The sequence below is a fragment of the Myotis lucifugus genome, unplaced genomic scaffold (assembly GCF_000147115.1).
Source record: "Myotis lucifugus unplaced genomic scaffold, Myoluc2.0 scaffold_101, whole genome shotgun sequence".
NCBI lineage: Eukaryota > Metazoa > Chordata > Mammalia > Chiroptera > Vespertilionidae > Myotis > Myotis lucifugus.
In genome coordinates this window covers 909,182-936,003 of record NW_005871149.1, presented here as the reverse complement: position 1 = coordinate 936,003, position 26,822 = coordinate 909,182, and the positions used below count along the sequence as shown (strand labels likewise).

The 26,822-nt window shown below is 46.4% G+C and overlaps 2 protein-coding genes across 5 annotated transcripts in view; both read left to right on the top strand.

The window, feature by feature from the left end:
- Positions 1-21,079, top strand: part of HIPK1 (homeodomain interacting protein kinase 1) — a 46,851-nt gene extending 25,772 nt beyond the window's left edge. For 2 of the 4 annotated variants that reach the window (XM_023757032.1, XM_023757033.1), the window contains 13 exons: positions 201-330; positions 427-513; positions 1,545-1,729; positions 2,050-2,212; positions 3,512-3,737; positions 7,658-7,779; positions 8,698-8,832; positions 11,563-11,705; positions 12,076-12,258; positions 12,756-12,962; positions 13,408-13,649; positions 15,247-15,377; positions 16,450-21,079. In XM_023757032.1, the coding sequence (XP_023612800.1) occupies positions 201-330; positions 427-513; positions 1,545-1,729; positions 2,050-2,212; positions 3,512-3,737; positions 7,658-7,779; positions 8,698-8,832; positions 11,563-11,705; positions 12,076-12,258; positions 12,756-12,962; positions 13,408-13,649; positions 15,247-15,377; positions 16,450-16,938 (2,443 nt within the window). In that variant the 3' untranslated portion in view covers positions 16,939-21,079. The remainder of the gene's footprint in view (positions 1-200; positions 331-426; positions 514-1,544; positions 1,730-2,049; positions 2,213-3,511; positions 3,738-7,657; positions 7,780-8,697; positions 8,833-11,562; positions 11,706-12,075; positions 12,259-12,755; positions 12,963-13,407; positions 13,650-15,246; positions 15,378-16,449) is intronic. The other 2 variants (XM_023757034.1, XM_023757035.1) reach the window with 2 other exon arrangements.
- Positions 21,080-22,695: 1,616 nt separating this feature from the next.
- Positions 22,696-25,987, top strand: OLFML3 (olfactomedin like 3). The gene is made up of 3 exons (XM_006092493.3): positions 22,696-22,886; positions 23,802-24,087; positions 24,720-25,987. Exons 1-3 carry the CDS (start codon positions 22,773-22,775, stop codon positions 25,538-25,540), a joined length of 1,221 nt encoding a protein of 406 aa, XP_006092555.1. The 5' UTR covers positions 22,696-22,772; the 3' UTR covers positions 25,541-25,987.
- The last annotated feature ends 835 nt before the right edge of the window (positions 25,988-26,822 follow it).

Genomic DNA, 26,822 nt, shown 5'->3' with positions numbered 1-26,822 from the left:
CCTTCTATATTTTCTTTAAACAAATACCTGCTTTTTACATCAGAGCCTGTTCCTTTAACTTGAGAGATTCCTGAATAATTTGATTAACCCTGTGACTCTCTACCTGGGTCTTTGAATAGTTAGCATTTGAAATAGCATCTCGTGTGAAGGTAGCTGTAAGAGAAAAGTGGTAATGCCCCATCTTATCTGACATTCTTCAGGAACTGGGCTACATCGTTGCTTGCACATTTACTTTGTGGAAAAGGTGGCTTCATATCAAGGCCACATCTCTGCACTGGGAGATTTTCTAGTTGCAAATTACTTTCATGGTTGTCATCTCTGGTTGGCAAGGTGACGACACTTGTTTCTTTGAATTCTGGCTTTTAATAGAATAAAATGTGGAAATAATATAAGGATGGAATTTTTAAAAAAATCTGTATTTTATAGACACCTGAAGAACATGAATTGGAAACTGGAATCAAATCAAAAGAAGCTCGAAAGTACATTTTTAATTGTTTAGATGACATGGCTCAGGTGAGTATAGTATCTTTCAGAAAGCCAGACATTTATGTATCTGTTCAGAGATATACTTCTGTTGGTTATATTAAAGGCTGAATCAATCTGTTATCTTCCAGTATATGTCTTTATTTTTCGCAGAAAAAAAATGCATTGATATTTTGCCATGTAATAAATAACATTTGAATCCTAACAAAGGATGCTTTTATATATTTCTTCCTTGGTTTTGTTAAACTGGTTTTACTACATGTCAGCATTTTTTTTAAAGATATTTTATTGATTTTTAGAGAGAGAGAGAAAGAGAAACATCGATGTGAGAGTGAAACATCGATCAGCTGCCTCCTGCACACCCCTCCCCCTCCCCCCACCCCCCCCACCAGGGATCGAGCCCAAAACCCAGGCATGTGCCCTGACTGGGAATCAAACCGGCAACCTTTCGGTGAATGGACAATGCCCAAACGACTGAGTGACACCAGCCAGGGCATTGTCAGTATTTTGATACATTGTTTGTGAAAGTTTTTTTCTTGTCCATATTCTCTACTAAATAAATACAGGATGTCCCCCAAGAAATGTATACACACTTTGAATAATTAATAATTCCAATGGGTTAAATCTGAAAAGAAAAAAACATCAAGTGAGCTGTCAGCTGTTAAAGTCTGTATACATTTTTTGGGGGACACCCTATACTTATTAAGAGCTACTTATTATGTCCCAAACTCTAGTTAAACACTTTATACTTATGTCATTTAATCTTTTTAACAATAGAAACTTATATTTAAGTAATACTAGTCATTTTTGCTTAACTTGTTTGATTCAGATTTTGAATGAACAGAAAATTAGTTAGCTTTATTCTACTAACATACTCTACTGAATTGAAGGTTTTATTTAGAATAAGAAGAGCTTCCACCTGTGAAAGTGATTAGTCTAATAAAAATAATTTCCTCAAAATTTTTTGAGTACTGTATATGGTTTGGAGAGAAAGCAGATAATTGGTGGCAGTATTAAAGATTAAGTAACGAAGTATAATATTTCTTAATTTTCCTGGGAAGGTGAACATGTCCACAGACTTAGAAGGAACAGACATGTTGGCAGAGAAGGCGGATCGCAGAGAATACATTGATCTGTTAAAAAAAATGCTAACAATCGATGCAGATAAGAGAATTACTCCTCTGAAAACTCTTAACCATCAATTTGTAACAATGACTCACCTTCTGGATTTTCCACATAGCAATCAGTGAGTATGGTATGGTTTGGGGGATTTTACCATGATGTGCTCATCTGTTGTGTTACCATTTAATAGGTAAATGGAAATATCACGTGAGCAGCAGCTTTGGAGCTTACGTATTTGGCTTACTGAAGCTTTTCTTTCTCATTGAAAAATTATGCAATTAAAAATCAGATATGTATGTTTCCCTATGGTTATAAAAACTCTTATTCATTTGATCTGAAAATACTTGGGGGGAGTGGGAACGTTGATCCATATTCATCTTGAGTTATTTTGATCTGTTTAAATCTCAGCATTCATTTCAATGAACCTTTCATCTCTTTTTTTAGTGTTAAGTCTTGTTTTCAGAACATGGAGATCTGCAAGCGGAGGGTTCACATGTATGATACAGTGAGTCAGATCAAGAGTCCCTTCACGACACACGTTGCCCCAAATACAAGCACAAACCTAACCATGAGCTTCAGCAATCAGCTTAATACAGTGCACAATCAGGTAAATGATTTTGGAAACTCAAACTTAAGTGGGATAGAAACTGGTAAGAATACAGGTCGAAGTAAAGAAATCAGTCTTGGCTTTGGTGGTCTTATTTCTTAAGAATTTTCTATTTGGCAGAAGTGATGCTAGACAGAGTAGACTGATAATACCTACCAGTCATGTGCTGACAGAAGTTAAATATAAAGACCTTACCTGTGCCCTCAGACTTAGCATCGTCAAATAAATGCAGCCTGGCTATTGTACTCCTTACTGCTGTTAGTTGTACTGACTTCAGCCAGATGACTCTGTTAGAAGGATTTTATATGTCTCGTTACATGTATTGAAGGGTGTTTCCAATAACTTTTTATATGCTGAACTGGAGTCCCAGAACTTACTCATCTATTCAGTGGAAGATTGTACCCTTTGACCATTACCCACTCTCCCCTTCCTGTCCCTGCTCTACCCTAGCAACCACCAATCTACTGTCTGCTTCTATGAGTTCAGTTGGGTCCCTCCAATAATTTAAGAGTGGTTTTGCATGTAAGCTTCCTGCTTTCTTAGCTAGGTCTATTTTTAAATGAGATTTGGTGGAATCCAGCAACTTTTTGCATAGAAAGAGGAGATAGGGGTTTATATAACCTCAACCAGTACAGGACCATTTTTTATGCTTTTTTTTTTTTTTATCCTCACGGGAGTATATATTTATTGATTTTAGAGAGGGAGGAAGGGGGAGAGAGAGAGAGAAAGAGACATCGATCAGTTGCCTCCCATACACACCCCTACCAGGGATCAAACCCAGAACCTAGGTATGTGCCCCGATGGCGAGTCAAACCCGAAACCTTTTGGTGCATAGGACGATGCTCCAATCAACTGAACCACCAGGCCAGAGCCCATTTTTAAAAAAATATATTTTATTGATTTTTTACAGAAGGAAAGGAGAGGGATAGAGAGTTAGAAACATCGATGAGAAAGAAACATCGATCAGCTGCCTCCTGCACACTCCCCACTGGAGATGTGCCCGCAACCAAGGTACATGCCCTTGACCGGAATCGAACCTGGGACCCTTGAGTCCGCAGGCCAATGCTCTATCTACTGAGCCAAACCGGTTAGGGCCAGAGCCCATTTTTTATTCTTTGTGTTCTTATTCAACCTTATAACATGTCTGAAATATAGAGACTGGGAAAATTTCTTAAGCAGAGATTTCTTTAGAAGACAGCATTACACTTTAACACTTGAAGTTTTTCTGGATCGATTCCCTGTGTATAAAAATATTGTTCTCTCTGTACCAGTGTACAACTCTGATCCTTTTGTTTCTAGGCCAGTGTTTTAGCTTCCAGCTCGACCGCAGCAGCTGCTACTCTATCTCTGGCTAACTCGGATGTCTCACTGCTGAACTACCAGTCGGCTCTGTACCCCTCGTCTGCAGCACCAGTGCCTGGAGTGGCCCAGCAGGGCGTTTCCTTGCAGCCTGGAACCACCCAGATTTGTACGCAGACAGATCCATTCCAACAAACCTTTATAGTATGTCCACCTGCTTTTCAAAGTAAGTGGGGAACGCCTGTTCATACGGTCTTATGTCAGACTTACCTGCTTTGGGCAGGTCCCTCTTAGTTTTGGTCTTTGACAAGTTTTAACTATCTCCGGTTATGAAGATAACGAAAGTTAACAAAGTGGATTTACCCTTTTTTATTTTTATCTAATTGGGTACTATCTGACACATGACAGGAGTCCACTTAATGTTTCCTTATTTGAATTGCCTGATTCAGTTTTCTTGCCCATTGAGGCCTAATATCAATGTCATATATCTTGTTACAAGCCTGTATCTCAATATGCAGAATATATAATCTTGAAAAAATTTGTTGTAAACACAGTTGCTATATATTGAATTTTATTTCCTCTATCATTCCATATAAAATAGAAGGTAATTTCATTATAAAGTATAAAAATCATGTTTAGGAACATGGAAACCTCTTAAGTTACATTTAGAAATAAAGATGTTTATTTATTGCATTGGAAAATTCTCCAAGCTGAGGTGCTTGTATGGGGAAGGCATTAAGATTATCTGCTTCAGCTCATGAATCCTATTGTTCCTACAAACTCCTTCAACAGAGGAACAGAATAGCTGAAGACTCTAATCCCTAGGTGTTGCAATAAGATTGTAATTTTTCACATTCCCATCCTTTCTCATTTTCTCCTTGTTGTTCAGTCTGTTCAGTTCCTTTTTTCTGAAATATGGGAAATGTGTGCTTATTGACCTAGCGAACTATTTAAAAGGTAAAATTTTAAAAAATATTTTTTAGCCTCACCTGAGGATATTTTTTCCATTGGGCTTTTTTTTTTTTTTTTTAGAGAGAGTGGAGGGGAGGAAGGAGGGGGAGAGAGAGAAACATCGATGTGAGAGAGACACATAGATTGGTTGCCTCCCACACCTGCCCTGACTGGGGCTGGGGATGAGCCTGCAACTGAGGCACGTGCCCTTGACCAGAAATCGAACCTAGGACCCTTCATTCCACGGGCTGACGCTCTAACCACTTAGCCAAACCGGCCAGGACCAAAAGGTTAGGGTTTTTTAAGGATGTTTCCTGAGGACACACAGTGACTTTCCCATTAGAAAGTCAATGTCGGTACCCTGTGGGAATAAGCCAGGATTCAGGCTTCTCATAGCACTTTCCATAGGAGCAGGTAGCACTTTTATCTTTTTACTTCAGTTACTTATTGACCGTGACTTTTTTGTTTGTTTGGTTTCTGACAGAGTCGGAGCAAGCAGAAGGAAAAGAGGGGCTAGGGGAGACTGAGAGATTCCCGGGAGGAGAGGAGAGCGATAGTGATGTAAACTGGGGAGAAACCCCAGGGAAAGCGGAGGAGCAGATTCAAAACCCGTAAATGCACATTTAGCCTCACTTACCCAATTGTTCCCTGCGCGTGCTTCGCAATAGTACATTCTGTCCTTTGGGTTGTTATATGCTGAGTGGTTCCGCTACTGAATTTAGCAAATAACCACTCCCCGCCCCCTCACCTTTTCCAGGTTGAGTTTCATTGGAACAACTTTCCAATGTGGGACTCCCAGCTTTTTTGCTTCTTCTCACATAATAGTTAAGAGATGAGGTACGCGACCTTTTTAGTTCCTTTAACAAAACAAAATGTCAACTGAAGAGGTACAGGGCTAAAGCAGTATAACCAACTCTTGATATAATTAAGAAAGTATAAGCTCTGGAGAAATTTTCCCCAGTTGGGAAGTCTAAATCACCCGAGGAGTAGGTAGAGCACATTTTAAAATTTCCAAATGAACGGGAGTTTTTAAATTAAGGTAGTGGTGATGATGAAAGCTGAAATATATTACCACATGCCAGTTAGTATTCTGAATGCTTTTCCATGTCCTAATTCATTCTCACCAACAACTCTAGGAGGTGGGTAACATCATGCCCAATTTATAGATGAGAAAGTTGATCATGATTCCCTCAGCTGCCCAATTTTTTCTAACTAGTCAGTGGTAGAACCACAGTTTGAACCCAGGTGGTGGGTTCATAGCTTATGTGTTTTACGGTATTACTCTATACAACCTCTCAGTATTTAAACTCAAATAGCTGTAGAGAGATGTCAGTTGATTTGCCAACCACAGCCATGTGCTGGTTTCTGCCGGGCAGTTCTCTTTATTCCAGGCTGTCTACTTTTCCTTCACCATCTGCTCTTTTGCAAGATGCCTATACTCAGAGGAGAAATGGACCTTCAGGATTAGATAGTTCTACTCTTCTTTCCAGACTTCCATGGTTTTTATTTAAAGGGCTGTGTTCCACAAAAATAAAACACAAAATAAAGTTTTAATCCTCTTTAGTTCAGGGAAGAACCTTCCAAAAGTATTGCCTTTTATTAACTTCTTTGTTTCCACTTGAGTTTCCTGAAACTAGCTTGACTGCTGTGGCTTAGCCTAAGTTACTATTGCAATACCTAGAATCACATTTGTAGGTCAGTACTATAAATACTACTTTCTATACTACTCTAGTGGACCAAAATAGATGCACATTTTGCTCAGTGGAAACTTTTATTCTGCAGTTTTTGTCCCCTTTTACTTCATCATCCTGGGACACATAAATGATCTTCTGTAGTGACCATTTCTTCCTGAGTTTTGCCTCCTTACTGTGTACTAATTTGTAGGAGGCTATTACAATAACATTGTTTTGTCATTAGGCGTGTGTCCTTTTAAAAAAGTTATTAGAGTGTTTTAATTACGATTTTTGCTAGTCCCTCTTACATTGCATGTTGTGTTTATGTTTCTCTCTATGACAGTTTGTTACTAAATTAGTTGGAAATTACTGAAATGAAATCCAACGACAACTTGCTGTAAGCAGCAGTATTAGAGTTTATGAGTTATGCTCATTGGCTACCTCCATAGTAATATTGAGAGAAATTAATTGGTGATAGCTTAAAAAATACCACTGATGGAGGATCTAATTAAAGTGTTTGCATTCTTACTTAACAAATCTGAAGGCATGAATGAGCTAGAGGCCTAACAGAAACCTAAGTTCCCTCCACTGATAGTTTTGAGAGGGTAGGTTTAAAAAAAAGCTGTGACGGCTCTCTCTCAACTCGGCAAAGGGAGACCATCTTGAGCCCCTCTTTTCCCCAGAATGAGATACTCCTGTTTGTAGGAAACATTGATTCAGCATTTGTGCCGGAGCATAATGAATAGAAAGATCAGTGAGACATGGTTTTAAAGGCAGCTCAAAGTTCTTGATTTTCCTAGCTGTCCAAGCTACAAAAGGGCCTTGTTAGAAATCTGTCAGATTTCTAAAAGAGTAGAAAAAAGCGTTTCTGTAAACCCACAGGTCTACCTTTTAAGTATTTTTATCTTGGGCATAATTTAATTCACACATTGGTTAAAGAAAAAATATTGGACTAATTTGTGAACTAGGTGGTTGTTTTGAGGAGTGGAGTAAAATGTCCCCCTAAAATACTCTGAACAAAAGGTTAATTTACTTGATAAATTATTGAGCTTTTCATAATATTTTTCTTATCTAATTTAATCTAAAGTTATAATTATATTTTATTTAAGTCTATGCTTTTTAATTGATTACATTTTAAGCACATGTTTTTTTCCCCCCCTAGTGGATGTGATTTACTAAGTGAAAGGTTTTTTTGTTTCTGCCTATACTGTTTGTTAATGAGAATGGGATGGGTGTTGTGCTTTAAGTTTTGTAGGATAAAAGATATTTCAGAATTCCCTTAAATCAGCCTTCCGTGTATCAGACATCTTTTCATTAATCCCACCTGAAGGGACCATGTCTCCCTTTCCTTAACACCCCAGACTTCCATGAAACTACTTTGTCTTAAGTGTCTAGAACTAAAACTTAAGTGGCAGGTTATTCGAACAGAAAAGCTAAAAACAAACACCCCCTACACCCCTAGTAAGCAAACAGTAGCCCCAGACCTAGCAAAGCAGTTGAACTGTGATGCTGTTTTCCGCAGCTGGACTACAGGCCACGACAAAGCATTCTGGGTTCCCTGTGAGGATGGATAACGCTGTGCCGATCGTCCCCCAGGCGCCAGCGGCTCAGCCACTGCAGATCCCGTCGGGAGTGCTCACGCAGGTAAGAGCCAGCTGCGTGTATCTGTGTCGCTGAAGCGCTGTTGAGAATCGGGTATTTTGTCCTACAAAACGGTGTTTGCTTTGAGTGTAAGATCTTCCTTGGCCATGATTCAGTGGACTTGAAGCGAAACATCTACAATGGAACAGTGTACTCATCCCACCTCTGCCAACATCTGCCTTAGACTTGCAGGGACAGATGGCCAGACTTGGAGAAATTGTCTTTTGAGTAAATATACTCTCATTCTGTGAGAGGAAGTTAATTTCTTACGTGGGCGCTTTTAGAGGTCAGTCCATGTGTAACAACATTGTGAGTCTAAAAATGAAAGGCTCCCCTTTTGCTCCCTGGCGTCCCCTTTGGTCCCTCTTGCAGGATTTCACCACAGTTGAGAGGCTGGGTGTATGAGACGCCTCTTCAAGCATCACATGCCTTTATTCCCTGTGCCTCGCTGGCCTGTAGAGAGCTTTGAGTCTTTGTACCTGCCCCGGAACTCACAGCTAAGAGGTCAAGAAAATCATCGAGTATTCGTACAAGCGACAATAGTATATATACTTTCCATTCTGTGTGTAAATGTTTATGGCCTGTGACACATGGGCAATTCTGAAATCCCAGCCCCCTAATTTGCGAGCAGGACTTCCTAACACCCGCCTTTTGAACTGAGTTTGGTAGAACTGACCCTCTGAATCTGGCCCAAGAAGGATGCCTATACTTTTTTTGCTTTAGGCCATTGACCTTTGACCCAGTGGGCCCCTGCTGTGCAGAGTTTGAAGGGGAAAGTTGTGTTTGGTACGTGCGTTCCAGGTGATAGGAAATGAATTACTGCTTATTGTTGGTAATAACTTGGGGGGAATGAGAGCCCTGCTGAATCCAGATAACCTGCCTCCGTGTTTGTTTCACTCACCTGCCTAATCTACGTTTCAGGGAAGCTGTACACCACTAATGGTAGCAACTCTCCACCCTCAAGTAGCCACCATCACACCGCAGTATGCGGTGCCCTTTACTCTGAGCTGCGCAGCCGGCCGGCCGGCGCTGGTTGAACAGACCGCTGCTGTACTGGTAATTCCCTCACTTGATTGTTACTAACGGAGTTTTTGTTTTCTTTGGTTTCTTTCTTTTTTATTTTTTTCGTTTTTGTTCTGTTTTCTCATTTTTTCAAAAACATGTTCAACTTGGTCTTTGCAGAGGGCATGGAAGCATGTGCCATCTTGTGGCTGTGTTCTCGCTGCATCTTCAATGTCTCATTGTTTTCCTCCCCATTTGCTGAGATGCCGTTTGACTTTGGGGTGCCGTGTGGCTCTGTCTGGAGCCAGGCCCTGACTCTTTGCCAGCCTAGTGTGGGAAAGGCTCTTGGTGTAGCTCAGAAGAGCCCAGCACCGTCTGTCTTCTGCCCAATCTTTGACCTCTGCTGCTTGAGAGGGAAGAAATGGCCGTTAGTGTGGCTCTGCTGCAGGCACCCAGGTGGCCAAAATCTGAACTGCTTGCAAGTTAGCGTCCTTCTTTATTTGCTGTTTTAAGCTTCTAAAACTTCTGTGCTGTAGACATGTTTAAGATGCTCTCAATTTATTGCTTCATCTGTTGCTATTAACTTTCCTCTTTTTGCCACTCACGATCAGTAGCAGTTTATATCTTCCATTGAAAGATATTGCCTTAGAATCACTGTAGATCGTATTTGTTGATTGAAATAAAGGTGAACTCATTTTTAGGGGTTTATGGATAAATTATTTTACAAAGAAGTCTTTATACAAAGGTGAAAATATGGATCAAAAATTTTATGCAGATACAAGATTTGTTACTAAGAATTCTGAGGAAAACTTATTAAATACAGCTGTGAATGTAGTAGTAGGGGGCTTAGAGAGAGGAAGAACATACAAACAGCACTTTGAGGAGTATTTCAGGATTTGTAACTTTAAGAGTGTTTTTTTTTCTGTGTTGTTTGGGAGAGTTAGGATTATTTATTGGACGTCCATCATTTCATTACTTTGAAATTTAAAAGCAGGCAAGCACTTAAAACTTACCTGATACCAGGAGTCCCAATACTTCTGCAGTCCTTCAGAGAGGCTTTCAAGTTCTCTTGTTTCTCAAGGACTCGTCTGAGTGAAAGCACTTCCAAAAACATACTTTGGTTGTTGGAATTTGTTTGGTTTTCAGTTTAAAAAGCCCTTTATCGCCTCCAGATAAATTATATCATAAGCATAACACCTAAGTGCAAGGAAGTCAGATATATTTCCAACTGGACTGATCCAAGCCACTGGTCTGGATTGCTCACCTGTAGGGTCTGCGTTGGGAAGGTAGTTGGCATTTCTCCTCTCCGCTTCTCTTAAGTTCGCACTGGCCGTTTGCTAAGCTTCGCTTATTTTTGTTCTTCTTCTGTCAAAACAGTTTCGTCGCTTGGAACGCCAGATTTCTGCCTCGCGTTGGAATGTTATTTCTTGCTTTGTATTAAACTACATGCTTTGTCTCGTGCAGGTGTTGGCTTATGGAAAGACGCATGGTGTGACTTAACATACTTCTCTTATTTTTTTGTTTTGTTTTAAATTCTGCTTATGGTAGCAAACATGTTTGCAGTTTCTCTGCTTTGAAGGCTTCTTGTTTGGAACCAGTATTGGTAACAAGTGGATCTGTTACTTGCAGAAGTATTTTTCAAACAGTGTCTGATGGCCTTGCAGTTTGAAATGCAAGAAATAGAACCATATGTACCTAAGCACTGTAGGTGATTATAGTACTGTAGACTTCAGGTTTTAAAAAGAAACTTTCAAATCTGTTGGTATTTTTTTTAGAAAATGCCAGAATTTCTGTAAGGAGTACAGACAACATATCCGTTGCTGTCTATTTCAAGTGACCTGGCTTGTGAAAAACTAGAAATGATATATTTTCTTGTAGTGATTAGTTTTATGTTGAAATATGTTTCCACAAATGATACATAAAACAATATGTTTTAGGTAACTATAAAACAAAATATGGTGCTCTCTGCATCTGTTTCATAAATATTTTACTTACTGCCTTATTTTAAAATTCTACTAAATGGCTATAAATGATGGAGTCAGCTTTCTCTTGCTGGCACCAGCTCGATTGCCAAAGGATTTTGGCCTTCGGTCATCCACATCTGGCTCCATTCTCCAAGTACTACCTTTTCAAAAAAGGAACAATTCTCCCCTTTGTTTTATGGGTTTGATGGATCTGATGTCTTATCTGATTGGCGCTCAAAATTTACATTCCTATTTTGAATCTCAAGGGAGCCGTCTTAACACTTTCTGGGATGTTCTTTAAATCTCTGCACAAACGGTACTCCAGCACTGAACCAGAGTTGACCTCTGAACTTCCAGACCCCTTTGCTCTAGAGCAGCGGTTCTCAACCTGTGGGTCGCGACCCCTGAAAATACATCCTGCATATCAGATATTTACATTACGATTCATAACAGTAGCAAAATTACAGTTATGAAGTAGCAACGAAAATAATTTTATGGTTGGGGGTCACCACAACATGAGGAACTGTATTAAAGGGTCGCGGCCTTCGGAAGGTTGAGAACCACTGCTCTAGAGTATATACAATAGAGTCTCTAACCAGGGTCAGGTTGTGGAGGTGGCCGAGAGAAAGCAGCATGTTCTCTTTCCTAAACGTAAGACGTATAACCTTGAGCCCCTCTGATCTTTCTTTTTTAATCTCTGCAAGTTAATAATCTACAAGTGACTTCTTTTAAGAAGTGAATTTTTCTTTCATCTAAAAAAAACACAAAGAGAAAGCCAAGAATGAGTCCAGTCTGGATCTTTCTGTGTGTTTCCTTGCAGCAGGCTTGGCCCGGAGGAACCCAACAGATCCTCCTGCCTTCAACTTGGCAACAGTTGCCTGGAGTAGCTCTGCACAACTCCGTCCAGCCCACGGCAGTGATCCCAGAGGCCATGGGCGGAGGCCAGCAGCTCGCAGACTGGAGGCAAGTTCCTCGCTGGGAGATGTGCAAGGGCAGGTCCCCCAGGGCAGGGGCACCTGGTGATTTGGGGAGAAAATGAAGGAATGGAGAGATTTATCTCTGTTTGAAATCCTTCAAGAGGAGAACCCATATCAGGCTAGGAGATGGAGTTTAAGCAGACTTTGAATTCAGGAAAATAATGGGTGCTAAGTCAGGAATCGTGGACTTCAGATTTAAAGGGAGTCTGATGCAATTAGGAACCCTCCAGGGAAAGCCTACAGCCTTGTGGTCCACGTGTCACATGACCAAGCCAATGCAGCTCCTTTGGGCTCTTTGGCCCTGGTCTGCAGTGTCTGGGGCATTCACTCTTCTCCATCTCTTCCTGTGGATGCAGGAGTGCCCACTCGCATGGCAGCCAGTACAGCACCGTCATGCAGCCGCCGTCCTTGCTCACCAGCCACGTGACACTGGCCACTGCGCAGCCCCTGAATGTTGGCGTTGCCCACGTCGTCAGACAGCAGCAATCCAGTTCCCTGCCTTCAAAGAAGAACAAGCAGTCGGCTCCGGGCTCCTCTAAGTAAGTCTCGCTGGAGCGGGGAGTTCAGCGGGGCCAGTTTGGGAGCGATGCGGCCCCGCACGTAGCGTGTTGTGTGTGGACACTTTGGAACGAGGCAGCGAGTGCTGCCAGGCCGAGGAGGAGCTACCCTCTCCTCTGGGCGTGCGCACCAGGTGGTCCTGGCTGTGCTGATCCCTTCTCTCTGCTGCCACCTGGGACCCTGGCCTTGAGGCTGCAGTTTGGTTTTCTTCTGCCCACTTTACAGAGGGAAAGTTAACCTGGGGTAAAGCGCATATAAAAATAAGATTTATGTTGTATTTTGGTGTGCTTGTGCCTGGAAACTCTGGCTAGAGTGGCTAGTTTATTTTTTTATTGGAACTTTTATAGTTAAGTGTATTGGCTTAATGATTAGGTAAAAAGGAATCAAAGAGCAAATTGGAGAGAGTTTTGGAAAAAAGATTGTACACAGTTTTGGGGGCCAAGAACTGAATGGTCTTTCTTCCGATCTTTTCCTACAGGTCTTCTCTGGATGTTCTGCCTTCTCAAGTCTATTCCCTGGTTGGGAGCAGTCCCCTCCGTACCACATCTTCCTATAACTCCCTAGTCCCTGTCCAAGATCAGCATCAGCCAATCATCATTCCAGATACTCCCAGCCCTCCTGTGAGTGTCATCACTATCCGCAGTGACACCGACGAGGAGGAGGACAACAAATACAAGCCCAATAGGTAAGAGGGGTGAATGGTTCACTGTCTTGGTGGCTGCTACCCTTGGCTGTAAACTGTTGGCTTCAGGCAAGTGGGAATGGGAATGGCTGAGGCCACATGAATCGTTGTTAGAGGCGTGTACTCTGGAGCCATTCTGTCCTGGGTCTGAATCCTGTCTGATCACTGTGTCCCCTTGGTCAAGTTTCTTCTTTTTCCTATGCCTCAGTTTCCTCATCTTCAAAATAAGGATAATAGTAGCTACTTCATAGAAGTGTTCCGAGTATTCAGTGAGATGTATGTAGAGGGTAAGAACAGTCCTTCAGAAGTTTGCTGCTGCTATTATTATTACCATTGTCACTGTCATTGTCGTCATCATCATCATCATCGTTACCATGGGAGGACCAGAGACCATCAAAGAAACATGGCTAGAAGGAGGCTGAATTTTCATGTATTTTCTCCTCCTCAGCTCCGGGCTGAAGGCAAGGTCCAATGTCATCAGCTACGTCACTGTCAATGACTCTCCCGACTCGGACTCTTCCCTGAGCAGCCCGTACTCCACCGAGAACCTGAGCGCTCTCCGGGGCAATAGCGGGCCCCTTGTGGAGGGGCCGGGCAGAGGCGTGGGCGACGGCGCTGGCACCCGCACCATCATTGTGCCTCCGCTGAAGACGCAGCTTGGTGACTGCACTGTAGCCACCCAGGCCTCGGGTGAGTCTCCAGCCGGAGTTGAGGTCTCCTTTGATGCGTGTATCCTTCACATTTTGCTATCGTTTACTTGTGCCAATGGTGGAGACCGTGCATAGATTTCCTTACAGATTACTTCATTCAGAAACTCGTTCCTTGTGTGGTGAAATTAATTTTGGCCGTCAGTTTCTCTTCCTGTGTTTATTTTGCTTGGATTAATATAAAAACGAATGTGTAGTCTCACAAATACACTCACAGTTGATGGGAGAAAGTTGACAAGACATATGTTACGTGGCAGGGAGAATTAGCAGTGTTTTGTTGTTGTTTTGCCATAGGTGATTTGATTTTGACAATCTAGAAGTGGACAGGAACTGATAATATTAAAAATGACTGCAAAAGTGTTTTTGGAAAACAATAGGAACTTTAGTCCTTTTCTCTGCTAATGTCATAGCAGCAGTCCTTTTGTGGGCTTTATTATCAGCCTGATCCCTCCATCTTTTTTGCTGTTAGATGCTGGGCTTAGGCTTCTTGGTTCAGATTTGGGTAATGCTCACTGCAGTACCAAGCCCCAGGGTTCCCCGGCTCAACACACTGAGGTTTCCTTCTCACATGACTTCCCATACGAGTGTTTCTGGTTGGCAGGCCTGCGGTGAGTTAAGGACCAGAGCTTGGCCTCCTCAGCATCCAGTCAGAAAGAGGGAGAGAGTTTGGGGAAGGCACACACATTTGTTCACCTCTTTAGCCCTAGAAATAGTGACAACTACTCACAGGCCACCCAGAGCAAGGGGGCCCGGGATACGTAGTCCCTGACTAGGCAGCTGTTTTCCAGCGGAAACTTACACCTGAAGAAGGGGAGCGTGCATTTCTGGTGTCAGCATAGCTCTCTGTGCCGTCCTCGTGGGCATTAGTGTTTTACAATGAGTTACGCTACTGCCTCTAATCTGAGGGTATCGCGTTAGGTGTAGACCACTGTCCATTGTCGACAAAGCAGACCTTCCCGACGCCAGGCCCCAAGCGAGAAGATGAGGAGCTCTGGTCACGGTTGGGTCCCAAGCATGTAGGCTGCTCCGCAGTCACTGAATCACTGCTCCAGCCTCCCAGTGGGGGGGCAGGAGGACGCAGAGTGCTGGAAGGTGAACTTGCTTACTCAGCTACCCTGCAGTTTCTTAGAATTTGAAGACAGTGAGTGCCCACAGATACAACGTTGCCTTCCTTTCAACCCTGTGAATATTCAGCTGTCCGACTATCACCAGTATCGTACTCAGCTTCACGTCCTTTCTACACTTGTTTACTCCCTTCCTACATAAAGCCAGGCTCCTCGGGGTAGGAACTGGGCTTTGCTTGTATTTCAGTTCCTACTTGGCACCTGCAGAAGGTCAGAGAGTATCTGCTGCACTGAGCGTGGCGAGGACCCTTTCTGAGCTTTGGAGCAAGGCAGGAGGGCAAGGGAAATAGAGTGTGTGCCGGTGTCCATGGAATCAGGAAATAAGATACACCTGACACCTTCACTCCATAAGCCTCAGGCAGACGTGGACTGATGACGCTGTGCGATGCCATCTGAGGCTCAGCCCATGTCTGAGCCATGTCTCTTCGTACCTAACGCAGGCCTGCCCTCTCTTAGGTCTCCTGAGCACTAAGACCAAGCCCGTGGCCTCGGTGAGTGGGCAGTCCTCTGGATGCTGTATCACCCCCACCGGGTACCGAGCGCAGCGCGGGGGGACCAGCGCAGCACAGCCACTCAACCTCAGCCAGGTAAGCGCCAGGGGCTGCTGGCTTCTGTTTGGGGCCCCCCCTGTTGTTACTCTCTGGAGAACCCCACTTCTGGCTGGACTGCTGAATAAAGCCCAATGAAGCTCCTTTTGTGTCAAACGGTGTGGTCTGTGGCCCGTGTCAGATCCGCACATGCTGTCTGTTCATCCGTGTGTAAGTGTGTGCAGGATGCACATCCCAGGGTTTCCATCAGACTGTCCTGTCTGTCCTGGGAGATGAGAGAAATGTCTGGAATGCAGAAGGAGCCTAAGGCGCTTTAGTCTGTGTCTGGTTCTGCACCACCACACGCTTTGAGACCAGATTCTCCTGCTTCATCTCCCAGATCATAAATAACATGAGCCTCACACTGCTTGAAGCAAGAGACAGGGAAAAGCTTTCTGGCCACCTTATCACCAGTTCTACTCCTACATGTTGTGTGAGTGCAGGATTTGGGGCCTTTTCCTCCCATCCGATCCTCTGATAGGGTACAGGGGAGGGGTCACTATTCTATCTGCATTCACACTTCCTCAGCTCAAATTCTGGTGCCTGTGTGTTGTCCCCTAGTAGTGAGAAAGTGCACATATGAGGATGTAACTGCATGTGTGTGTGTGTGTGTGCATGTGTGAGAGCACACGCATGTAAGTGCAAATGTAAATTCGAGTTAGTGCATGTGTTTTAGGCTCCACAATTCACGAGGGAGATGAAGAACTTAGAGGAGAACAAAAGAAAACATTGCCAAGAAAGAAAGGTTAGGAAAAATGCAGACTCACTGACGCCAGACTAGGGTGAGTGGAGCCACCAGTTACTAACTTGCAGGAGTGGGTAGCCCTCCGGACTCCTGACCCGCCTTCTTGTCATGCTTAAGAGCAAGGCGCTGCCATCTGGGCTGGGCTAGGATGTGCTGCCAGGAGGCAGAGGGCTGGACGGCTGCCTCCTGACAGCACAGCCCTCTGGGAGGTCAGTACTCTGGCAGCCCAGCGGCAGCGGAAGTTAGGACCTCAGCTCTCAGCTTGGCCTTCGGTGCCCTGAACCAGAGTGACTGTGAGATGCCTGACTCCCTTCTTCCTCCTTCCAGAACCAGCAGTCATCGTCAGCTCCAACCTCGCAGGAAAGAAGCAGCAACCCTGCCCCCCGCAGACAGCAGGCATTCGTGGCCCCGCTCTCCCAAGCCCCCTACGCCTTCCAGCATGGCAGCCCGATACACTCGACGGGGCACCCACACCTGGCCCCAGCCCCTGCTCACTTGCCAAGCCAGCCTCACCTGTATACGTACGCTGCCCCCACCTCTGCTGCTGCACTGGGCTCCACCAGCTCCATTGCTCATCTCTTCTCCCCCCAGGGCTCCTCAAGGCACGCTGCAGCCTATACCACCCACCCCAGCACTCTGGTGCACCAGGTCCCTGTCAGTGTGGGGCCCAGCCTCCTCACCTCTGCCAGTGTGGCCCCTGCTCAGTACCAACACCAGTTTGCCACCCAGTCCTACATTGGCTCGTCCCGAGGCTCAACAATTTACACTGGATACCCACTGAGCCCTACCAAGATCAGCCAGTATTCCTACTTGTAGTTGGTGAGCATGAGGGAGGAGGGGCCGTGGCTGCCCTCTCTGACCCTGAGTTCTGCAGAATGGGCTGTGCTCAGCTCCTCCCCTACTCTCTCCTGAAACTCCTTAGCCAGCCCCTCGCTCTGCAGGGCCCACTGACAGAAGGTTTTTCTCTGGGGAACCTGTCTCAGTGTTGACTGCATTGTTGTAGTCTCCCAGGTCCGCCTGTTTTTAATTCCTTATTTTTGCGACAGCATTCTGGTATTTGGAAGAGTTCAGATGCCCATCTTCTGCAGTGACCACGGGAGAGAGGTCATTCTGAAGTCACCCCTTGAAAAATATTTTCTCTCTGACTTTGTTTCTATAAATGCTTTTAAAAACAAGTGAAGCCCCTCTTTATTTAACTTTGTTTTATTGTAGTTACTGGTCAGAGGAAAAATGCTGATAGAAGGACTTGGAGTCTGTTAGTGAGAAAAAAAAAATCATTGCTTTTTGCTTGTTTAAAAACCAAGACTTAATTGCCTATTTTAAGAGTAGCTTTCACAAGTCCTTATTTTCCTATCAGGCACTTCTCCTCAGAATTTTATTTTTGTCTGTGAGATATTTAAATTTACAGTGTTTTAGTTTTGTTTTCATGTCACATTATACTTAACAGGCAATTGTTATTTCTGCATAACTGGTTGTGTACTGCTCTGAATTACTATTGGGATTCTCTCATTGCTCTGTGTTCATTACAAAGTAGCGTTAAAAAGGCAGCTCGCCGTTGGCTGGTAACTCAGCGCGAGAATCCATGCCTGCCATGAAAACACAACGCACCAGGTGTTCTTCTTAAATGAAGCACCATGCATAATTTTGAAATTATTTTTAAAAATGTTCTCTGATTCAGCTCAGATTTTATTATGGAAAAGCCATTGAGGTGGTTGCTATTGTATGGTGGTGGTGGTTTTATTATATGCAAAATCCCTTTGTATTATGCGCTACTGGCATTGAGGAGCTTCGCCTAAAGATTAGTAAGTATTTTCAATAATTCACCTCTCTCTCTCCTCGCCTCACCTCTCCCTTCTGTTCTCTCTGATTGATTTGGGGAGAAAGCGAAAGAATCTTGAGACCAGATGAAAACATTGTGTATAGCTTTTATACTTTAGACTAGCTTCCTTTGTATGCCAGCAGCAGACTGAATGCTCTCTTATTAAGACTTATACAATAAGTGCATGTAGGAATTGCAAAAAATATTTTAAAAATTTATTACTGAATTTAAAAATATTTTAGAAGTTTTGTAATGGTGGTGTTTTAATATTTTGCATAATTAAATATGTACATATTGATTAGAAAAATATAATAAGCAATTTTTCCTGCTCCCCCAACATGTTATTTGTAATCAAATGTGTAGTGATTACACTTGAATTGTGTATTTCGTGTGTACCTGATCCTCCAGTGTTACCCGGGAGATGGAATTGGTGTCTCCATTGTATTTAAACCAAAATGAACTGATACTTGTTGGAATGTATGTGAACTAATTGCGATTCTATTAGAGCGTATTACTGTAGTGCTGAAAGCGCAGGGCGAAGCCTGCCAGGAGGGGAGACCGTTGGAATTGTTTTTGCACAGGTGTGTCTGGTGAGGAGCTGGTCAGTGTGTGTCCCTCCCTCCCCCCTCTCCTCCTCCCCCATTGTAGTGCCTTATATGATAATGTAGTGGTTCTAGAGTTTACAGTGAGCTTGCCTTAGCATGGACCAGCAAGCCCCCGGGAACCCAAAGCTGGTCACTGGGTTGATAGAAGAGGATTAGTAGCTGTGCTGTGTAAATGCATTGTTCTCAGTTTCCCTGCCGACCCGGAAACATTCAAATAGCAGCTGTCCTCCTTTCCCGCCGCCTCTGCCCCCTCTCCATTCCGGCGGCTCAGCCTCGCTCTCACAGAAGCATTTCCCCACGTGGCTCTCTCACTGCGTGGCTGCCTGCTCCTGTGAGCGTTGAGGAAGCAGGTGAGAGGAGTCAAGCCAGTATTTCATATGCATTGTTTCTTCTTTCCAAAAAGGATGTGCAATCACTTTGAGAATGAGATCCCCCCCTTTTCCCATGTGGTAGTCCTTCCTGCAGATAGCTGACATTCCTAGTAAAATATTTGCTTGTTGAAAAAATATATGACAGATGTGTTTATACCAAAGAGCCTGTTGTATTGCTCACCGTGTCCCCATACTACGAAGAGTCTTGTGATGCCCCTGGTGGCAGCGAAGAATATTAAGAAAGTACCAAAGCCACTGGGCTTTTGAGGTTCCTTTTTACCAACTTGTATATTCTCAGGGCCCTTCCGACTGTGAAACTGCCCTTGTCCTCTCAGCTCCTGCCTGGATCTGGGTCAAGTAGAGGGTACTGCGGATGGGATGTTCCTGCCCATGAAGATTTGGGGGAAGAAAGTTAACCCTAAGGCACAGAAATGTTCCATCTGAATAGAAAATGCCAGTTGAGGGATACGTCTGGGACGGGTTCTTTGTGGAGATGGTGTAGGGAGGTGCAGGATGGAGATGGGGGATTTCATGGAGCCCGGGCAGCCAGCCCTGCTTGGGGCTGAACACCGAGGAGCTGTCAAGGTATTTGGAGTTTCTTCTTTGCGAGGAGTCTGGGCTTCCGGGAGGGCAGTCAGCACAGCCTGCCGGGAAGGTGTCAGTCGGCACTTTCTGTGTATTTTAAATTATATTGCGTCGTGTTTTCAGCACTCTACTGGTCAAGATACCCAAGCAGTTAGTATCGTTTCTGTCACTAGTGCGTTCGTGTTCTGGTCGGCGTGTGTGGTCTCTGTGTCTCCTTTGTGCCGAGCCCATTCGGAGTTTCTTGCTTCAAAGGCAGAGCTAGTTTCTCATGGAAACTCTTTTGTGTTCCTTTTCTTTACAAGAGGTAGGAATTGTTGTTTTTGTAAGAAACAAGACGCAGGAAAAACAACCACAAAACACTCCACTCCTGCCCCCAGTCCAGTAGGTAGATACCGTTTAAAGATGCGGGAAAAGACGATGCCAAGATTTGTATTGTTACCTTAATCACCTTACTAGCATTGTGTGGCTTTAGGGATTTTAGAGCTTTTCATTCAGTCTGTCAGTTGGCATTCCAGATCCACCCAGGTAAAAACCCACCTGTGTCTGCTGAACGTCCGTGTGCTCCGTGTGGCTTTCCATCCTGTCCCTGGGGTTTGAGCAGCTGGCCTGCGTCGGGGTGGCCTGGCCTCCGACCACGTTAAGGCTGTAGGCCCTCTCAGGAGTGCACTTCCGGCTTCTCCCCTTCCGGGTGAGAGAGAAGGTGGGGAAGGGTTAATTAAATGCAGCCACTCTAGGCTCTCAGGACCCCTGATCACTCCAGAGTTCTTCATAGCTCCCAGGAGGTGATCCTGCAGTCAGTGCTCAGCTCCCAGCCCCAGGAGTAAGTACTCCATGTCTGCCACCCACCATCCTCCAGGAGAGGGGGGAAGCCTGAGGGCCCTCAGCCAGGCAAGTCCAGTCACGGGCGTTTTTTTCAGCATTATTATGCAAAAACCCACTGGTTAGGGTGGTCTGTTTTAAGTTAGGAAATGAAGTTGCCTCCCAGTGACAGGAATGGCCCAAGCCTGCTTCCTATTTTGATTGTGTTTTTAACTGATGGATGGTGCAGCATGTCTTCATGATTGTTTGTGGCTAAACTTTATATAATGTGTGGTTTTGATTCAGCTTGAAAAATAATCTCACTACATGTAGCAGTACATCTATGTACATTCTATGTAATGTTAGTATCTCTGCTTTGAACCCTTGATATTGCAATGGAATTCCAACTCTATTCAGTGTATTTGATATGCTAGTTATTGTGTGCGACTTAACCTTTCGTTGCTTCCTCCCTTTTCTGGTCGCGCTCTTCCTTTGACAATGAGCCTCTAGAAGCAGTTTCTGAGAATTACTGAGCTATGTTTGTAATGCAGACGTACTTAGGGAGTATGTAAAATAATCATTTTAACAAAATAAATAGATATTTAAAATTTAATACTAACTACGGGAAAAGGGTCCATTGTGTAAAACATAGTTTATCTTTGGATTCAATGTTTGTCTTTGGTTTTACAAAGTAGCTTGTATTTTCAGTATTTTCTACATAATATGGTAAAATGTAGAGCAATTGCCATGCATCAATAAAATGGGTAAATTTTCTGATTCATGTGGCTCTTTTACTTTTGTTACATTGAGTTGTGTTTTCAGCACTCTACTGGTCAAGATCCCCAAAGGGAGTCACCAAATGGTATCTTTGGATACCTAAATACACCTGGAAATCAGTAGACACATTATGTATTAGAGACCAATTCATCTTCCATACAGACCTCCACAGTGGAAATGAGTGGGCATGGGAGGGGACATTTCCCAAGAATGGAGTTGCAGGGCCCTCACTGGAGATCTGGCCCTTTCAGAGGCAGAAACCTCTGGCACAGGCTAATTAAATAAATGTCATTTCCTAGCGAGTTCCACCTGACACTTAACATAGCAGAGTGAAAATCAGAATCACAACCAGACTGCTCCTTTCCCCTCCGCGCCAGCTGGTTGGAAGCCAGGTCCTTGTAGAGAAGGAGCACTTGTCATCAGAGTTCTCTTCATCCCAAAGGGAGTAAAATTCCTCCGGATCAAGAATTAGAGGTCTGTCTGGGTTAATCACTGCAGGTCTCTGAATAAATGCTACGTTCAGTTGACTCCTTTGGACACGGGTTTCAGGCCCAGTTAACCCTCCAGGGGCCATTCATTCATTTGGGGCTCCTGAAGTCATAGTGGGGATCTAGAAATGAGACACATTCAGAAACACCTTGTGGACCGTAACCAAGAGCAATGATCAGTAGTCCTCTCCCATAAGTAGGGAAGTCATAATACATTTATACTGATTGAGCCTGCACATACATATTTTTCAGATTTCCCCCTGAATAAAGAATGTAAAGTTAGTGTGAACTTGCTGAACACTCCCCAGTTAAGAGAATATACCTCAAAGCATTCAGGCCAAGGAAAGCCGTATACAAAGGCTCTGCTGTCAATCATGCTCCCAGTTAATCAAGAATTTACCGACTTCTCAACGACCTGTTTTGTTTTCACTTTGTTTTTTATCTGTTATATTCTTGTCTTTAGGCTAAATAGGAGAGAGGCTGGCATAGCCCCATAAGTATTTGTGTAGTTTGTGGGGAAATCTGCAATTTAATGCTGAAAACACCTATACATTCAGTCTGCTTGGCTTGCTGTGTGGAAAATTCCACAAGTCGAAGTGGTAGCCTTGGTTTCCCTGTTAATCCTGAGATGATACCTGGTGTTCAGCACTAGGTGGCGCCAACGAGCTACGGAAGACCATGATACAGAAGACCCACTGTAGCCCTTTTCCCCACCTCTTCCCCTCAAACCTCCTCTCCCGCTTCCAGCTTCCACTGACCAAGGCAGAAAACAGCCCATGCCGTTCTTGCTGGGAAAGATTAATGAAGGCTATTTCTTATGTCAGCGCTGGAGGCCTTCTGAAACATGGGAGCAGAGTTTGCTGAGTTTTCTCTGGGGCCTCCCCAGCGCCCCCTTCTCCTGGGTGACTGCCCAAAGGCTGTGCCCTGGGTTTCCATCGCCTCCTCTCCCGGGGAGCCTACAGCCTAGGCAGGAGGTGGTTAAGGCTTCTGGCTGCTCTGCAGTGGGGCCATCTGTGTTTGATCAGTCCTGGCAGAAAGGAGGGGGCGGGGGCCGTGAAGGCCTGAAAGCATTCCAGAGGAGTGAGAGAGACCCAGAGATCCAGAAGGAGAAGGCCCGCCTCCCAGGCTCACCCGCGGGCTCCAGGGGCAGAGGCGCCTGCACACGGCCGCCTGTGCACTCCTGCCCTGGCCCCACTCTCCCGCTGCCATGGGACCCTGCGCTCCTCTCCTCCTCCTGCTCCTTCTGTCGTGGTCCGGACCCCTTGGAGGACAGCAGCAGCACCTGGTGGAGTACATGGAACGCCGGCTAGTCGCCCTAGAGGTGAGTGACCCCTCTCCTAGCCCAGCCTGGCAGGGCGGCACATTTTTTTGTTGGTGCACCCCGTGTCTCAGGCATCGAGGGATGACAAGACAGGGTTCTGTCAGAACCTACAGAAAACTCCATCTTTTAATAAGATTCTCAAAACTTAAGCCCTCTTCCCCACATACACAGAGCGATTCAGACCTTTGCGTCTTACCCCTGGGATTCGATAGAATAGAGGGAAGAGTGCAAACTGGAGCTGGGACTGTGGGGACGCAGCTCAGGACGAGCCGGTGCTTCTGCTCAAGTTGGAAGCTCCCAGAGAACTAACTCTCTGCCTGTTTCCCACGTTGAAGTCTAGAGCCTCTTAATCCCAGGAGAATTGTGCCGTGGAGCAGAGAGCCCTCCCCACCGTCACTTAGACGACCCAGAGCAGTGGTTCTCAGCCTTCTGGCCCTTTCAATACAGTTCCTCATGTTGTGACCCAACCATAAAATTATTTTCATTGCTACTTCATAACTGTCATGTTGCTACTGTTATGAATCGTCATGTAAATATCTGATATGCAGGATGGTCTTAGGCGACCCCTGTGAAAGGGTCGTTCGACCACCAAAGGGGTCGAGACCCACAGGTTGAGAACCGCTGGCCTAGAGGCTGGTGGCTCAGGGGCCCTGCTGGCAGAGAAGGCAGGCCGGAGGACGTGCTGCGGTGGCAGGGGCCTAGGTGAGCCTGAGCCAGGCTTTCTGCACATTTAGCGTCTCTGAACATCTGGTTTCCTTTCTGTGGAGGTTGCAGGGGATGTTGCTGCCCGGCTGAGTGTGTGCTCTTCCCCATTCCTGACTCCCTGGTTGGGCCTCTCCCTGCCTGGGAGTCGTAACCCTGCATCCTTTCCTCCTTCCCCCATCCCCTTCCCCCCGCCTCCCCCCATCTCTTCAGGAACGGCTGGCCCAGTGCCAGGACCAGAGCAGCCGGCACGCTGCTGAGCTGCGGGACTTCAAGAACAAGATGCTGCCGCTGCTGGAGGTGGCGGAGAAGGAGCGGGAGGCCCTCCGAACGGAGGCGGACACCATCGCGGGGAGAGTGGACCGTCTGGAGCGGGAGGTGGACTATCTGGAGACCCAGAACCCAGCTCTGCCCTGTGAAGAGGTGAACGAGAAGGTGCCCGGAGGCCCTGGGACCAAAGGCAAGGGCAGGAGGAATGAGAAGTACGACATGGTGACAGGTGAGCGATCTGGAGGCAGACCCCTGGCTCCGAGAACCTGTGTCCTGGTCCTCGGCCCATCCGGAGGAATCCAAGCCTGCGCCGGGAATCCTGAGCTGTCCGCCACGGTCCCCTCTTCCCTCCTTGCCCCCATCCCCTTTGGCTGTATACAGTGGGGCCTTGACTTATGAGTTTAATTCCTTCCGTGACGGAGCTCGTAACTCAAATTACTCGTATGTCAAATCAAAAAGTGAACGAGTGAGACACGTGATGCTGGGCTGATGTTGTGGCCTTCACTGTGACGTTCGCTGCGCCAACTAGCGGTGGGGTATCTGAAGCTGGCTCATAACCCGAATTTTAGCTCGCAACTCAAAGCAAAAAATCGGCCGAGAGACGGCTCGTATCTCAAAAAACTCGTTAGTCGGGACACTCGTAAGTCAAGGCCCCACTATATTCTGGAATCTGTTTTAGGGCAACTCGGTAATGACGGGCCCATCAAGGAGGGTTTCTGGGGACCCTTTTCCCATAGCAGTGGAGGCATCCACTGGGCAATTGCCCACTGTTCTCCAGTGGCCCACCCTGGGAGCAGGCGCTTCCTGCGTTGGGCATCTAACTCTTGCCCGTATTTCCTGTGCTTTCCTCCTTCCCCACAGACTGCGGCTACACCATCTCGCAGGTGAGATCCATGAAGATCCTGAAGCGTTTCGGGGGCTCAGCTGGGCTCTGGACCAAGGACCCGCTGGGACCCACAGAGAAGATCTATGTGTTGGACGGGACCCAGAATGACACGGCCTTTGTCTTCCCGAGGCTGCGTGACTTCACCCTGGCCATGGCTGCCCGGAAAGCTTCGCGCGTCCGGGTCCCCTTCCCCTGGGTGGGCACAGGGCAGCTGGTATACGGTGGCTTTCTTTATTATGCCCGGAGGCCTCCTGGAGGACCTGGAGGGGGTGGGGAGCTGGAGGATACTTTGCAGCTCATCAAATTCCACCTGGCAAACCGCACGGTGGTGGACAGTTCCGTGTTCCCAGCTGAGGGTCTGATCCCCCCCTACGGGCTGACGTCAGACACGTACATCGACCTGGCGGCCGACGAGGAGGGCCTGTGGGCTGTCTACGCCACCCGCGAGGACGACAGGCACTTGTGTTTGGCCAAGTTAGACCCACAGACACTGGACACGGAGCAGCAGTGGGACACACCGTGTCCCAGAGAGAACGCCGAGGCTGCCTTTGTCATCTGTGGGACCCTGTACGTCGTCTATAACACCCGCCCTGCCAGTCGGGCCCGCATCCAGTGCTCCTTCGATGCCAGCGGCACCCTGACCCCTGATAGGGCAGCGCTCCCTTACTTCCCCCGCCGATACGGTGCCCACGCCAGCCTCCGCTATAATCCCCGCGAGCGCCAGCTCTATGCCTGGGATGATGGCTACCAGCTGGTCTATAAGCTGGAGATGAGGAAGAAGGAGGAGGAGGTTTGAGGAGCTGGCCTCGTGTGAGGAATCGCTCCCATGTCCATGCATTTATAGCTTCACTACGTTTCCTGCCCCTCGTCTGAACGTGGGCAAGTTGTAGTTCAAGTCTCATTTTTAGCCCATGGAAGCCAAGTTCCGATGGCCCCTTCATTTCCTAGGGGACTGTGGATCTTGTGTACCCCTTTGAGAGCTAAAAGAGAAAAAACCCGAAGGGTTCACTCCTTTCTCCTGGCCCATGTCCACAAGTTTCAGGCCCAAGATGACCCAGAGCTCTGGCCCTCGGATGGGGGCCACCCCAATGAGAGGCAACAGAGTAGGTGTTGCCTCCCTGTGAGTTGGAGGAGAGAGGACTTTCAACGCTGCCCTCTCTCCCATCAATGCCCTCAAGAACGGGACTCTCTCCACCTCATTTTGTCCTGACGCGTTTTGCATTAAAGGGAAAATCCACCGCTCCTCGCCTGCGTCTGTTTGGGGCGGCCCTCAGATCATATTTCACCCCATGACCCTCTCTTTTCCCCTCCACCCCAGCCCCGCTCCATAAGCCACATTGGGGACTTGGCTGGGTTCCCTGGCTGAGGGAGAGGCACTTCTCTGGTTACAGATTTCACTGTGAGGCGCCGGGGAGCAGCAGAGCCCGCCACTTCACGAGGCTGGCAAAAGCCCTCCACACCCACCTCGTCCTCCTCAGCCCTCCCCGAGCCACCCGTGGCTCCCGCCTCTGGCCGGAGACTGCCCAGGGGCCGAGCTTCCGATTCCAGCTCTCAGAGGTGTTGAACCAGAAAGTGGATCGATTGTAGCTGCATGGCAGGCTCATGTGTGTGGAAGCCAGCGCCCTGAACGCATGTGTTTTCAGTAAGAACTTGAAGTCCTACCTCCGGAGTGGACTCGGCCGCACTCCCGGCTCCAGCGGCGGGCTGGCCCCCAGGGTTGCACAATCGGACTTGGTCTGAGCCTCCCTGATTTTCCTGCTGCCACAGCGTCTGCGGTTTGGGTGGAGGGGCAGTGACCATGTCTCGGATATGAGGCCTCCAGTTTCCCAACACACTCCCTCTCTCCACCCTCATCCCCCCACCTACCCGCCCTGGGCCTGCCCTGGGCCAGGAACCTGGCAGAAGTCTGCCCAGGAGTCCTGGAAACTTAACCCTTTCTGGATGGCCCCCTGGCCTCTGGTTTCTGGGGAAGAGAGGGGACAGGACCCCGGGTTTGGGACCCCAGCCCCTGGGAATCTGCTGAGCTCTGCACCAGGCCCGCCCCAGCTTCCTCCCGGCGCCCTGGACAGCACTGAGCA